The sequence below is a fragment of the Anguilla anguilla genome, chromosome 17, assembly GCF_013347855.1.
Source record: "Anguilla anguilla isolate fAngAng1 chromosome 17, fAngAng1.pri, whole genome shotgun sequence".
Taxonomy (NCBI): Eukaryota; Metazoa; Chordata; class Actinopteri; order Anguilliformes; family Anguillidae; genus Anguilla; species Anguilla anguilla.
In genome coordinates this window covers 6,738,463-6,751,814 of record NC_049217.1, presented here as the reverse complement: position 1 = coordinate 6,751,814, position 13,352 = coordinate 6,738,463, and the positions used below count along the sequence as shown (strand labels likewise).

Below are 13,352 nucleotides of genomic sequence, written 5' to 3'. Positions count from 1 at the left end.
GCGCAAATATATACAAGCGCTACTGACTATATTTGCATTTCTTCTGGAAGGTCTGCTGTGAAGCTCTTGAGAACAAAAGAAAACATGTCAGGTCGCGGGAAAGGCGGAAAAGGTCTTGGCAAAGGAGGCGCTAAGCGTCATCGCAAAGTTCTTCGTGACAACATCCAAGGTATTACAAAGCCAGCGATTCGTCGTTTGGCTCGCCGTGGAGGAGTCAAGCGTATATCTGGTCTGATCTATGAAGAGACCCGAGGAGTACTGAAAGTGTTTCTGGAGAACGTCATCCGTGATGCTGTCACCTACACCGAACACGCCAAAAGAAAGACTGTCACAGCTATGGATGTGGTGTATGCTCTGAAGCGTCAGGGTCGCACTCTGTACGGCTTCGGCGGCTAAGTCTTTCTGTTTCACACATCCGATCTGTAATTACCCAAAGGCTCTTTTAAGAGCCACCCATATTTTCTATGAAAAGCAGCGATTCCTCTTTTTTTTTTTTTTTTTTTTTTTTTGATATGCCGAGCTCATTTACCAGTTTTCGCTGGTTTATTTTCTGTTTTGCGCCGTGTGCTTGTAGCAAATCATGTCTACGTAGGAAATCTAGCAGTTAAATGCTTTAGAACTGCAGCCGCGAACCGCCGTCAATGAAAGTCGCGGCAATAATCGCTCTGTATCAAGATTTGTTTTTGCGCTCTTCAGTTCACCTTAGTTGCCCAGTTTGTCCACTTCCAGTATTTATTTTATTGAACTCAACTCTTGGTCTCAGTTTAGTCAGTGCAAAATACAAAACAGTATTTGACATCTGGAAGATATGAGTGGAATTCCCTATAAGAATATTTTATATTTGGCACCCCTGGTCAAATTGTGTTTTCTTAAATCTAGTGCAATAAATGAATTACTACAACTTCTGAGTTTACAAACTTGAACATGACATTTTTGCAAATTTAAAATCAAAATTAGTATTTATTGGCCAAGTTAAACCAATTGAGGAGGGGGGATTTGAATACATTTTCTCAATTTTGGAATGAACTCCCCACAGAAGTCGGCACAACAGAATCCCTTGCCATATTTTGCACAAACTGCAGATCCACTGCTTAACGCTCTGCCTACTCCCACCCCGTCTGCCCTTATTCATTTGTTTTAAGATTGTAACGGCTTACATAATTTTCATATTCTAGATTGGCGTAAATTTACGCGTATGCAGCATTTTCTTGAGGTCGCACTTAATCACTGATCTGCAAATGTCACCAGTCAATATTTAAATGTTTAATCTTAAAATACGATCTGTTTATTCCACCGGCCACAATTTTACACAACCCTATTTTTAATTTGATACTTAGGTGTATTGCTCCCAAACCTCTGATTTTTTTGGTTTAAATAAGTCACTACGAAGTTCCCCATATTAATTTGACTGACTCTTTTGTGTTAAAACTGATCAGAAAATGTAGTGGGAGCTGAATGCAATGCACTGGCTTGTGATAGCACTACAATACCATTAACTAGTGTTCCAGTCACTAGATGAGAAAACCTGTGACCGTTTTCTCCCCTGCTTGGCTGCTCACTGGGGGCAGCGGACAGAGAGCAAACGCGAAGTAAAATGACAATTGATCATATCTACGTGTCAAGTGAATCTGTATGCAAGAACATTTTAACAGAACTAAAACGTGGAAGGACAATTGACATCAAGCATGGCAATGCAAACCTTTGGGAAACACTGGACTTTTAATATAGAAGATGCCTTACCTAATGTATTTAGGTTTTCTTGTTTATGTAATCGTTTGTAATGACTTGTATAATTGAAAAACTTTATAAAAATAAAAAAACAGAGCAAACCTAATTCACACGTTCTACGAGTTAAAATTAAGCATCAGCAACCTAGAAATGATACACTGGAAATGCCACAGCAAACGCTAAAAGAACATGGACAGATTTGCTGTTCTGACAAATTCTTAGGTGGCTCTGAAAAGAGCCTTTGGTGTTCCAATTGTGTTAGGTCAAGCCATTTTAAGCGCGCTCTCCACGGATGCGGCGGGCCAGCTGGATATCCTTGGGCATGATGGTCACTCTCTTGGCGTGAATTGCGCACAGATTGGTGTCCTCAAACAGACCAACCAGATACGCCTCGCTCGCTTCCTGCAGAGCCATTACAGCTGAACTTTGGAAGCGAAGATCGGTCTTGAAATCCTGAGCGATCTCCCTCACAAGGCGCTGGAAGGGCAGCTTACGAATCAACAGTTCAGTAGATTTCTGATAGCGGCGGATTTCTCGCAGAGCTACAGTACCAGGCCTGTAACGATGAGGCTTCTTCACGCCGCCTGTAGCAGGCGCGCTCTTACGCGCCGCCTTAGTGGCGAGCTGTTTCCTCGGAGCTTTACCACCGGTAGATTTACGAGCGGTCTGCTTGGTTCTAGCCATCGTGTCTCAGTTGATAACTGCTTTTCGAAGTACTTCTCAGTACGTACCCAACACACGCTTTTAAAGCATACCAGCGAGAAACTGATTGGGTAGGCTTTTACGGATCCTCATTGGCCCAGATCCTGTCTTCATTCCCCGAGGCCATTGGTTAGTTTATTCGGCTTCCTCTGCCGCCAAAAATTTAAACTGTTCCTTTACCGCCTTGATTTATCTTTGCTTCCTAGTCTTGTAACTCAGACCAGCACAATCCATTGTATTGTATGACTCAAACAGTGAAACGGTGCTCAGAACAGTGAAGCATGTTCATACATACTACCTTTACAATTTGACGTGATATATATGGTTGCATATCCGAATAAAATACGTTTATTCAATAAATTGCTTTGATTAAATCTCTAACAAAAAAATCTTCGGAAGCAGTTTGTCTTCGATTTCATTGTCAACCAAGCAGGTCATTTTGGTGACAGTGTGTCCACACCTTCACAAATTAGGAGCCTGCAGATTTACCTCAGACGTTAAACTTATCACGTTGTGAGGTTTTACTAATGTGAATATGGGACTTTCCGTCTTCATGGTAAATAGTCATTTCTGACAACCTGGCTTGAGTAAATAATCATTCAAAACAGTAAATGTGCAATACAGCTTGTGGAATTTATGGTTCAGTAATTGTTGGGAATGACAGCTATCGTACGGTAATTCAGAACCACCTATCGATACAAAGCGGTGGCATGCACATATTACGGACACTATACAGCACAAGACCAACCATCGTGAATTTCAATTGGTTCAAATGACAACTTGGCACTTTTTATACAGATATGGGGTGGCTCTTAAAAGAGCCTTTGAATGAATGGTTTGAGTGGGAGTGAAGCAAAAATTACTTTGCCTTCACAGCCTTTTCGGTTTTCTTGGGGAGCAGCACAGCTTGGATGTTGGGCAGTACCCCGCCCTGAGCGATAGTGACGCCTCCCAGAAGTTTGTTCAATTCTTCGTCGTTACGCACTGCCAGCTGCAGATGTCTGGGAATGATGCGGGTTTTCTTGTTGTCTCGGGCAGCGTTACCAGCCAACTCCAGGATCTCAGCAGTGAGGTATTCGAGCACGGCGGCCAGATAAACTGGAGCACCGGCACCAACACGCTCAGCATAGTTTCCTTTACGAAGCAATCGGTGAACGCGACCTACCGGAAACTGGAGACCGGCTCTGGAAGAGCGGGTCTTAGCTTTCGCTCTTGCTTTACCACCAGTCTTGCCTCGTCCACTCATTTTTCTAGTCTCAATAAGCAAAGTAGAATAAATCGAACGGTAGACAACGATCGTACTTATAGCAACAATCTGTTCTCCCATTGGCTGAAGCGTTGATGGAACCTTGTCCAATCAGATAGGAGGACAATTTTTACGCGCTCTCACGGCACAGAACCACTGAATCAAATCGGTCTCCGCGGTACATTGCAAAAAGGTCTTAATTAAAATATCAGAGCTTATAAGGTTTAACTACAAGAACACTGATCTTAAAACGGACGTAGAACTCGCGCATGACTTGTATGTGTCCTATCCATCATCGTCCAAAGCACTTTTATATAGGACTTTGGTCTGCATGTGTACTTAATTCTACTTAATTCAGCAATGATCTGCCAGAAAGCAGCATTACTGGAAATGAGTGGTAAAAAAAAAAAAAAAAAAAAAAAAAAAAACGACCTTTTTCCCGCAATTTTATTATCAAATAAATATAATGACCCAGAAAATGATAGTACCTCCATGAATTACTGAATCATGTATTTGACTTCATTTCATGATTGTACCAATTATTATCAAGTTTAAACAAATACTTGCAGTTCAGTATTGGGTTGCAGTATTTAAGTTTATAATGGAGCAGTCTTATCCCATACCTCCCTTTTTCCTAATTAGTAATGTTCCGATAGCCAGACTTACGGTTACCAAGCTGCAGTTGCCCCTTTGTATTGTTCGAGGTATTCGTTACGTATATCAAAATGATGAGTAAGGCTGTAAGCATTAATGCAGGTGTGTAACGCAATATATTCACTTTGGTCCAAGGAACTCTCAGATTAAATGACTATGTTTTCCACTTAGAGTTGCAATGTATGTTTAACGCCTGGAGAAAGACTCGTTTTTGGAAGTACGTATATAGGTCAGCATTGGTTTTAGTTTTCGGAAACGTTTTTAAGTGACGAGTGCTGAAATTGGGGTATAATGGGCTTTGCTTGGAATGTTTTCGGTTGCTACGGATTTCCGTGAAGATTTATTGTTCTCCGATTATGACAAAAATAAAGGAAACGCTTGGTTTAAGAAAAACCCCTTTGTTTGAGCGCGATTTTTCAAACAAGGGAATTCAGCCAATAGAATTGCAACAATCGGCCAATTTTTTATGGTTTACTAACTGCCGCCAATGAGAATCCGCTCTGACATCACCCGCTTAGAAGAGTATGAATATTTGCATATAAACAGAATATGTGCACGGGCAACGGCAGGAGGGGACATTCGATTTCTATCAACTGAAAAAAATGCCTGAGCCCGCCAAGTCCGCGCCTAAGAAAGGTTCCAAGAAAGCCGTTACCAAAACGGCAGGGAAAGGAGGAAAAAAGCGCAGGAGGTCTAGGAAGGAAAGTTATGCCATCTACGTGTATAAGGTCTTGAAACAAGTGCATCCTGACACCGGTATTTCATCAAAGGCCATGGGCATCATGAACTCCTTTGTCAACGACATTTTTGAACGCATTGCTGGGGAGTCTTCCCGTTTGGCTCATTACAACAAGCGTTCCACCATCACCTCGAGGGAGATTCAGACCGCCGTGCGCCTGTTGCTGCCTGGAGAGCTGGCCAAACACGCTGTGTCTGAGGGCACAAAGGCTGTTACGAAGTACACGAGCTCCAAGTGAACTATCGCAATGATGCTCAACCCAAAGGCTCTTTTAAGAGCCACTAACATTGTAAACAAAAGGCAAAAACCATGAATCTATTGGTATTTATGAATGGAATAAGTAGATAAATGGGAAGTGCTTACTTTTAACCGGTGTATTTCGTGTTCTATTCAGTACATCTGGTTAGTCTAGAACCTTGGTACAAACCAGATCCATACAGCCATCATCCACATTGTATGGGTTATGCATGTGACCACCTCGTAAACCAAGTTTCCCTTTGACTACCTTTAATGGAAAGCGTTTTACTGCTTATTTTTAGCTAGCTGACAAGCTATGCTAGCTACTATTATGATTGCTATTATTGCTAATTTTATTTAGCAAAGAACTGCCAATGAGCATGAAGGAGGGGTAGAGTGCTACTGTGGGTGTACTTGCCTCTAAATGTGGAAAAAAAATGCATGATTGCAGGTGAGTGGGTGTGCATCTCCAGCTACCGAAAGACTTCATTCCAATCTCACGTTTTATGATGAGTTGAAATGCACAGTTCCTTGATGAACTCTGAGGCGGGACTTCCAAGTTAATCTGAAGCTGAGGAATTTATTTTTATTTTATATTTAAAAAATACAATTTTTAAAAATAAGATGTGTAGATGCACTGATGCAAGAAATGTGGAGTAGTGTATCAATGTGGGATAGGTGCAATATACAGCATATAGAGAACTGAAATTCCCCAAAAAAATAAAATAAACTGTTCTCTGCCCCAAGTGCCTCCACCCTACCTTGACCAGTAAAGCTCTGCAACAGATTTCTTTTTTAAATAGCAGAAGCTCTGAGCTATCCAGACAGGTCCATCATTTGTTTTTGCTGTTGCTGAAATAAAATAAATGCCTGCTCGGTTCACAGCTTCAGACCAGAAGCTGCAGAAAATAAAAATTACAGCAATTAAGTTACCTTTAAGACTACCAATGTCCATCAGCAACCAAAACAGTCACCCGATATATGGACTCACAACCTTAAAGAAAAGACAAACAATTATTAGACAAAAATATCTCGGCAGAGCCACAATCCATCCCTAGCAAAACTGCGGCAGAAGCACAATGGATGTCAAAAAACCACTGTCCACTATGCTCCACATGCTACAGACCTTCAAAGCACTATGTCCCATCTCAGGTTGAAAGCAGTCTAAAGGCCCAACTGTGACCTCCGCATCACAGTATTTTAAGTCACATTCCAGTTATTATGCAATGGAAACGATAAATCATATGCACATGAAAGTCTCAAGGAATACTTATTTGTGTCAAAATCAAATCTATTTTCTTGTGCAAGTAATGCCCAGCTGCTGAGGTAGTGTGGCCAAGCAGTCCAAGGTGCTGGATGAAGGCTCCAGTCTCTTCAGAGGTGAGGGTTCAAATCCCTCCACTGCCATTTTCCGATGAACGAATATTTAAAGTCGCAAGGCATAAAAACTCACGTTTCCCAAATCAAATCATTGCTGCATTTTTCAGGGATCGAGTACCGTGTGACAATTTTCAGAGTGAAGACCAAAAAACATCTGGTTTAAAGGAATACCTTCTGGAAAAATTTTGCAACAGCAGAGTTTTGGTGGTGCAGTGGCGAACATGGCTGCTTTCCGAGCACTTGACTCGGCTTCAGTTCCCTGACCTGTGAAAGTTGCTTTATTTCCCATTACCTTGCAGGCCATCTTTTTGCTCAATTGATGTTGTCGTTTGCAAGAATCGACAGAACTGCAGTAGGCTCAGAGAATCCTCTCCAAGCACCTGTGGACAACATCATCTGGGCTGCAATGCACCATAGACTGTGTAAGAAAAGGGTTATGTATTCAGTGTAGTATAAGGAAATCTAATCCTGCCAGAAACCTTTTCATTTGGGAAGACATTTACATCGGTAAATGGATCAATATTACAAAACGGTGTGAATGGTATTTGCCAAACGGAGCATGCTAAACTCCATGATTTTCCCCAGTTATCTTTTTTAGAATGTGTATTTTTGAGGAGGTGGTTTGGGATGTCAACTCAGGAGTGGATATGGGTTGCATAAAGTAAACTAGCAAGCCACTAATCGACCCAAAGGCTCTTTTAAGAGCCACTGATACTCTTATTGGAGGCAAACATTTTCAACGAAGTTTAGTGTGGAGCGGGCTAGCTTTTAATAATAGTTGTGTGGTTTTTAAAGCAATAACTGCACAAAGAACCAAAAAGACTCTTGATCTGAAAAGAACACCTAAAATGTTTTTATAATGCTTGTAAAATGAAAATTGATCAATAAAGCTCTTTAAAAAAACGCGAAACGCGAAATAACGTTCATATGGTGTAATGACTTGCCTCAGTTGTTCAGAGATCTGGACGTGTGTCGTTTTTGCAATGATTGACAGTCGTCCTAACCCAGATCGATTTAATAACGTAGGGCGTTAAGCGTTAATACTAATTTTGATTTTAAATTTGCAAAAATATGTAATGTTCAAGTTTGTAACCTCAGAGGTTGTAGTAACTTGCATTCACTCAGAGAGTCAACAAAACATGCAATTTGACCATGGGTGCCAAAACATTTGCATCCCACTGTACATGCTAAATACAAATGGATGCTGAGGAAACCAGTTTTAAACATGCTACATATCAAAAACCGGTATTCAATTAACATTTGGAAGAAAAAGATTATTGCTTTTAATAACCAGACAAAGTTAAAAACAAATGTCGATTAAATCCCAGCCATGGCAAATAAAACCCGAATTGTGTTTTAATGTCTTACAGCACATCAAATGATAAAACTTGGATAAATGCTTTCCGTAACTTGAAGTGGAAGAGACATCCAACAGTTTTGATCTGTGCTCAAACTTGAGCTTTTGATTTAAGTTAATGATTTTTTTATTTTTATTTATGTTTATATTTATATTTTTATTGTCTTATTGTTATTTTACATTTTATTGCGTCCGTTTTTACCATTTTATATATATTTAACAACTTTTTTTTTTTTTTTTGCCAAAGGCGTTACATTTCTTTACATGATGTTATGGATGCAAGGGCAGGTTCCACACATTATGACATAAATCTCAACATCCAAGGGAGATATCAGACGTCCGTGAAGGGTAGGTGTAGTTACTGCACGAGTATGTCCAGAATAAGGCCAAAGTGTGTACGTGAAATAGCGGAACCATTTACACAGCAGTATATTAATGACGACTGAGAAAATACCTTGGTCTTGATTACAGGCTAAACAATGTTTTCTGAACAACAATGTTTGGTTCAGCAAACGTTGATATGTAACGGCGTTGAAACACCAGCAAAGATGTCCGCTGTGCTTTACTACGAAAAAAAGAACTCCTACTTAAAAGTCTCAAATGGGTATTTCATGAGACTTTTAATCTTTCTTGTTTTCACACGGGGGTTCTGTGAATAATCAGCCAACAATTTTAAAGTGTGTGACATGTTTGATGGTTTTAAAAGGCAAATCATGTGGAAGAAGCACTTTTTACAGTTACGTTTCCGTGACAAGTGGTTATGTTTTGTATAAGCTGGGGAAAATGCGGCAATATTGTTCAGGATATAGAAGTTAATTTGTTGGTGCAAGGACTGTTGTTGAACATTCCAGGCGTTTTTCGTTCGTAAAATGACTGCGCGGTGTGTTATTTTATCAATATTGGCGAAAAGAAAACACAGTGAAGTGAGTTTTCAGGAGCCGAGAGACGCTGTGCTGGGCTGGTTGAGTCTATACGGTCCTCATGTAGCATTTAAGTCCAGCCCCCTGACGTACGAGCAGCTGAAACGGAACATTATCTTTGACTGTTCGTGTGAGAAGAGCGAATCTAACGACAAAGAAATGGCAGAAGTTGCTCCAGCCCCAGCTGCAGCCGCCCCGGCTAAGGCTCCCAAGAAGAAAGCCGCAAGCAAGCCCAGGAAAGCGGGGCCCAGCGTTGGAGAGTTGATCGTGAAGGCAGTTTCTGCTTCTAAGGAGAGAAACGGAGTCTCTTTGGCTGCTTTGAAGAAGGCTTTGGTCGCCGGTGGCTATGACGTAGAGAAGAACAACTCACGTGTGAAGGTAGCGGTTAGGAGCCTGGTGACCAAGGGTACCTTGCTTCAGACTAAAGGAACCGGTGCCTCTGGCTCATTTAAACTCAACAAAACCCAGCCTGCTGCGAAGAAGCCCGCCAAGAAAGCGGCTCCTAAAGCTAAGAAGCCAGCTGTGGCCAAGAAGGCAGTAGCGAAGAAGCCTGCGGCCAAGAAGTCGCCAAAGAAGAAGCCTGCTGCAGCCAAGGCGAAGAAGAGCCCTAAGAAACCCAAGAAGCCGACAGCAGTGGCTAAAAAGGCGGTAAAGAGTCCGAAAAAAACCAAGAAGCCGGCAGCAGCAAAGAAGACGACCAAGAGCCCTAAGAAGGCAAAGGCGGCCAAGCCAAAAGTTGCCAAACCCAAGAGCGTCAAAGCGAAGAAAGCGGCTCCCAAGAAGAAGTGAGCGCGTACACTAAGCTAATTTCACAAGCATCAAAGGCTCTTTTAAGAGCCACCCACAACTTCTTGAAAATGCAAGTTTTTTCCATTTTAGCAGAATATACATAATTGTAGATTGGTCCTGTGCTTTTTTTGGGGGGACACGCATAATGTTGCATACTGGCACCCTGTGTTCAAACGTAAGCTAACTTGCTAAGTTTCTCTAAACTCAATAATTCATAATGATTGCTATAGGTGAATGGGTATCAATATAAGGGCTAGAGTTACGTAATATTGAGTGGAATTCCTATCAGTCTGAATTACCCTGCATTGTTGTGTAAATATCTGCAGTCGTAAATAGCCTGTCGCTGGTTTGAATGCGGCAGCAAAATGACCTAAAACATTTTAAATTACTGATTACGCAACTGTTGTAGAGAAACGCCCAATTATAAACGGATTTTTGTGCTGATTACCGAAGTGCATTTGGGCCAATCCTCAATAAGGCTTTCCACTCAAAGTGCGGAAAGTGGGCTTTGCTATAGTGCGCCTTTTACTTTCATACCAGGTTTCAATCAGGTCGTCTTAGCTTGGGCGTATGAATCGTAGCTGGTTTGGAAGATGTTGGACTTGAAACATTTGAAGACGAACAATCAGAACACGAAAATATTTCAGTAGAGCCAAGCACAATCCTTTCCTGGCAAAAATAGTCAGAAGCAAAATGGATGACAGAAGCCCCACTGTCCACCATGTTCCAGATATCAGAGCCTTTGAAAACGTGACAATTTGTTTTTATTCTTTAAAATATGATTCCATTTTATTACTAACACTACCAACTTTTTATATGAATTTTGTTTGATATTTATGTTTTTTGTAAATATGTATATCATTTTGTATTTATCTTAATTTGCTAGTTTATGTATTTGCTTTATTATAAGTGTTTTTAACCAAAGATCAATAAAGTTTGTTTTTAATAAGATAATTTAGAAAAGCTAACAATACTGTATAGGTGTAACACACATAGAGAACCAGATTGCCACAAATAAAAACTACCCCCACCCCACACTGGCCAAGAAAACAAAGCAATGTAATATTAATATAATATAATATTATATAATATAATATAATAAAAGGTGGTGCAGTGGTTTTGAATCCAGGCCTTTCTGTGTGGACTTTGCAAAACTAATGCCTGAAAAGACAAATGTTTCACGATTCAAAGTGAAGTGGGGTAAAAGGGTCATTTGTGAAGGAGGGCTTTATAAATAAACAGATACAAATGGTGATCCCTTCTTACAGAGAGAGAGAGGACCACCAAACTTTTTTATACAGGACACAGTGATGAGCACCGGAACTAAACTTTCATAATCAGAGGGAAAAAGCATAGTTTTGGAGGGGAGTAATCAAACAATGGCAACAACATTGGGATAGTGCAACAAAAGGAAGACATTTTTATATAAAATACAAAAAGTAGGAATGGCAAGAAACCGTGGAACCGATAGAAGAGAGCAAATAATCATGAATAGATTAAGAATTGGTCACAGCAACTTGAATGGCACACTATTTGTTATAGGAAAAAATCCAACTGGCTATTGCGATCAGTGCCAGGAGTTAGAAACAGTGGAGCATGTCCTGATTGAATGCAGGCAGTATGAGCAAGAAAGAAGGGTAATGTTTACAGGACTACAGAGACTAGGAGTGGAGGCAAGGTTTACAGATCTGCTTGAGTGTGGGGACACGGTGGAGGGAAGGAAGGAGATATTTAGTTTTTTGAGGACAACTGGTATAAGTAAAAGGATATAAGAGAACCAGACAGCAATACATGATTAAATCCAGAAGGAGGCGGTAATGCAACTACAAAGGATGCCAACCTCCATAAAACACCAAAAATAAGAAGAAGAAAGACGAGCACCGGAACTGTTCCCAGTAATAAATCTAAGCACAGAATGATAAACGGCATCTTTGGGTCAAAGAGTGGTACAAACAGCATGTCAAATTACATAACCAGTATCAAGGACAGGATACAAGTAGATTCGCAGTATTTTTAACTCACATTACAATTACCTTTCACATAGGTATTGCAATTAGAGATATAATGTTTTCCGTTTTGAAGCACTTTTACGAAGTACCACTGAGACTCATTCAATTCAGTCATTCTGCACTGTCGGCGCCATAAAAAATTGTCCTCCTATCTGATTGGACAAAATCCCATCAAAGCTACAGCCAATGGGTGAATAGACTGTTGCTATAAGATAGTCACACGTCCGTATTTTTGTTATTCTTTACTTCTTACACGAATAAGGAAAATGAGTGGAAGAGGAAAAACCGGTGGAAAGGCGAGAGCGAAAGCTAAAACTCGTTCATCTAGGGCAGGACTCCAGTTTCCGGTTGGTCGTGTTCATCGACTACTGCGTAAAGGAAACTATGCTGAGCGTGTTGGTGCCGGTGCTCCGGTTTATCTGGCCGCCGTGCTCGAATATCTGACTGCTGAGATCCTGGAGTTGGCTGGTAACGCTGCCCGAGACAACAAGAAAACCCGCATCATTCCCAGACATCTGCAGCTGGCAGTGCGTAACGACGAAGAGTTGAACAAACTGCTTGGAGGCGTCACTATCGCTCAGGGCGGAGTACTGCCCAACATCCAAGCTGTGCTGCTCCCCAAGAAAACTGAAAAGGCCGTGAAGGCAAAGTAATTTTTGCATCGCTTCTACCAACCACTCACCCAAAGGCTCTTTTAAGAGCCACCTCACATCTGCATAAAAAGTGTAAAGTTGCCATTTGAACAAACTCAAAATTAGGAGTTTGTCTTGTTCTGCACCGACAAATTTGTCGGTAATTTATGCGCAATAGCGCATGCGAATCCAATAACCACAACTTTGTTGATCAGTGGTTTTCAATTTCTTTCCTGAAGCCCCCTGTAAGAGCTTTCTGAACAAAGTTTCATGAACTTACGATTTTACGTGTTTTGAAGCATTATATACTCCATGGCATGACAAACCATAACCATGTTTTAATCTAGCCCAAAGAGGTAAAAATGTGGGCATATAGCCATTATAATTAAGTTTGGTAGATAATGAATTCAAATACAAACTGTTTTCCGAATACTTTTGTTTCATTTAATCAAAGTATGTAATTGAATAAACGTATTTTCGATTAAACACCCATATATGTTGTTCGTCAAATTGTGAAAAGTGGTACGTTTGACCTGGGTTGGCAGTTCTGGGCGCCGTTTGACTGCGTTCTGATTGCTATATCCGAGTCATACAATATAATGGCTTCTGCTAGTTAAGAGACTAGGAAATAAATATTTGTTGAATTGATGCCACGACTGTGTCCTCGAGTGCTTTTTACAACAAAAAGAAATGTATTGGCCTTTTAAAAAATTTTTTAGTAAAAATGTCTGATGTTTGGCTCACTTTAACAATGCTGTTGGAACGAGACGTTGGACTAAATCAAGGCGGTAAGAGAAATTTTAAAATTTTTGGCGGCAGAGGAAGCTGAAGAAACAAACCAATAGAATCGGTGAATGGGTCAGAATTCGGGCCAATGGGGATCCGCAAAATCCTATCCAATCACCTTCTCGCTGGAATGCTTTAAAGGTGTATGCGGGGAATCAACCGGGATGTTTTTC

General features: G+C 40.7%; 6 protein-coding genes across 6 annotated transcripts; 4 read left to right on the top strand and 2 right to left on the bottom strand.

Moving 5' to 3' along the window:
• The first annotated feature begins 49 nt into the window (after positions 1-49).
• Positions 50-1,834, top strand: LOC118216316 (histone H4). Its single transcript, XM_035397407.1, has one exon. The coding sequence runs from the start codon at positions 85-87 to the stop codon at positions 394-396; it is 312 nt and encodes a 103-aa protein (XP_035253298.1). The 5' UTR covers positions 50-84; the 3' UTR covers positions 397-1,834.
• Positions 1,835-1,871: 37 nt separating this feature from the next.
• Positions 1,872-2,429, bottom strand: LOC118216307 (histone H3). Its single transcript, XM_035397399.1, has one exon. The coding sequence runs from the start codon at positions 2,410-2,412 to the stop codon at positions 2,002-2,004; it is 411 nt and encodes a 136-aa protein (XP_035253290.1). The 5' UTR covers positions 2,413-2,429; the 3' UTR covers positions 1,872-2,001.
• An 806-nt stretch (positions 2,430-3,235) lies between these two features.
• LOC118216305 (histone H2A-like) lies at positions 3,236-3,770 on the bottom strand. The gene has a single exon (XM_035397397.1). It carries the CDS (start codon positions 3,755-3,757, stop codon positions 3,290-3,292), a length of 468 nt encoding a protein of 155 aa, XP_035253288.1. The 5' UTR covers positions 3,758-3,770; the 3' UTR covers positions 3,236-3,289.
• A 1,131-nt stretch (positions 3,771-4,901) lies between these two features.
• On the top strand, positions 4,902-5,351 carry LOC118216315 (histone H2B). The gene has a single exon (XM_035397406.1). It carries the CDS (start codon positions 4,933-4,935, stop codon positions 5,305-5,307), a length of 375 nt encoding a protein of 124 aa, XP_035253297.1. The 5' UTR covers positions 4,902-4,932; the 3' UTR covers positions 5,308-5,351.
• Positions 5,352-9,051: 3,700 nt separating this feature from the next.
• Positions 9,052-10,876, top strand: LOC118216319 (histone H1-like). Its single transcript, XM_035397409.1, has one exon. The coding sequence runs from the start codon at positions 9,123-9,125 to the stop codon at positions 9,750-9,752; it is 630 nt and encodes a 209-aa protein (XP_035253300.1). The 5' UTR covers positions 9,052-9,122; the 3' UTR covers positions 9,753-10,876.
• Positions 10,877-10,899: 23 nt separating this feature from the next.
• Positions 10,900-13,046, top strand: LOC118216312 (histone H2A). The gene has a single exon (XM_035397403.1). It carries the CDS (start codon positions 12,028-12,030, stop codon positions 12,412-12,414), a length of 387 nt encoding a protein of 128 aa, XP_035253294.1. The 5' UTR covers positions 10,900-12,027; the 3' UTR covers positions 12,415-13,046.
• Positions 13,047-13,352: the final 306 nt, after the last annotated feature.

Bases quoted from the DNA above. Each gene is read 5' to 3' on its own strand.
- LOC118216316 (XM_035397407.1), top strand. From the start codon at position 85: ATGTCAGGTCGCGGGAAAGGCGGAAAAGGTCTTGGCAAAGGAGGCGCT.
- LOC118216307 (XM_035397399.1), bottom strand. From the start codon at position 2,412: ATGGCTAGAACCAAGCAGACCGCTCGTAAATCTACCGGTGGTAAAGCT.
- LOC118216305 (XM_035397397.1), bottom strand. From the start codon at position 3,757: ATGGGAGAACAGATTGTTGCTATAAGTACGATCGTTGTCTACCGTTCG.
- LOC118216315 (XM_035397406.1), top strand. From the start codon at position 4,933: ATGCCTGAGCCCGCCAAGTCCGCGCCTAAGAAAGGTTCCAAGAAAGCC.
- LOC118216319 (XM_035397409.1), top strand. From the start codon at position 9,123: ATGGCAGAAGTTGCTCCAGCCCCAGCTGCAGCCGCCCCGGCTAAGGCT.
- LOC118216312 (XM_035397403.1), top strand. From the start codon at position 12,028: ATGAGTGGAAGAGGAAAAACCGGTGGAAAGGCGAGAGCGAAAGCTAAA.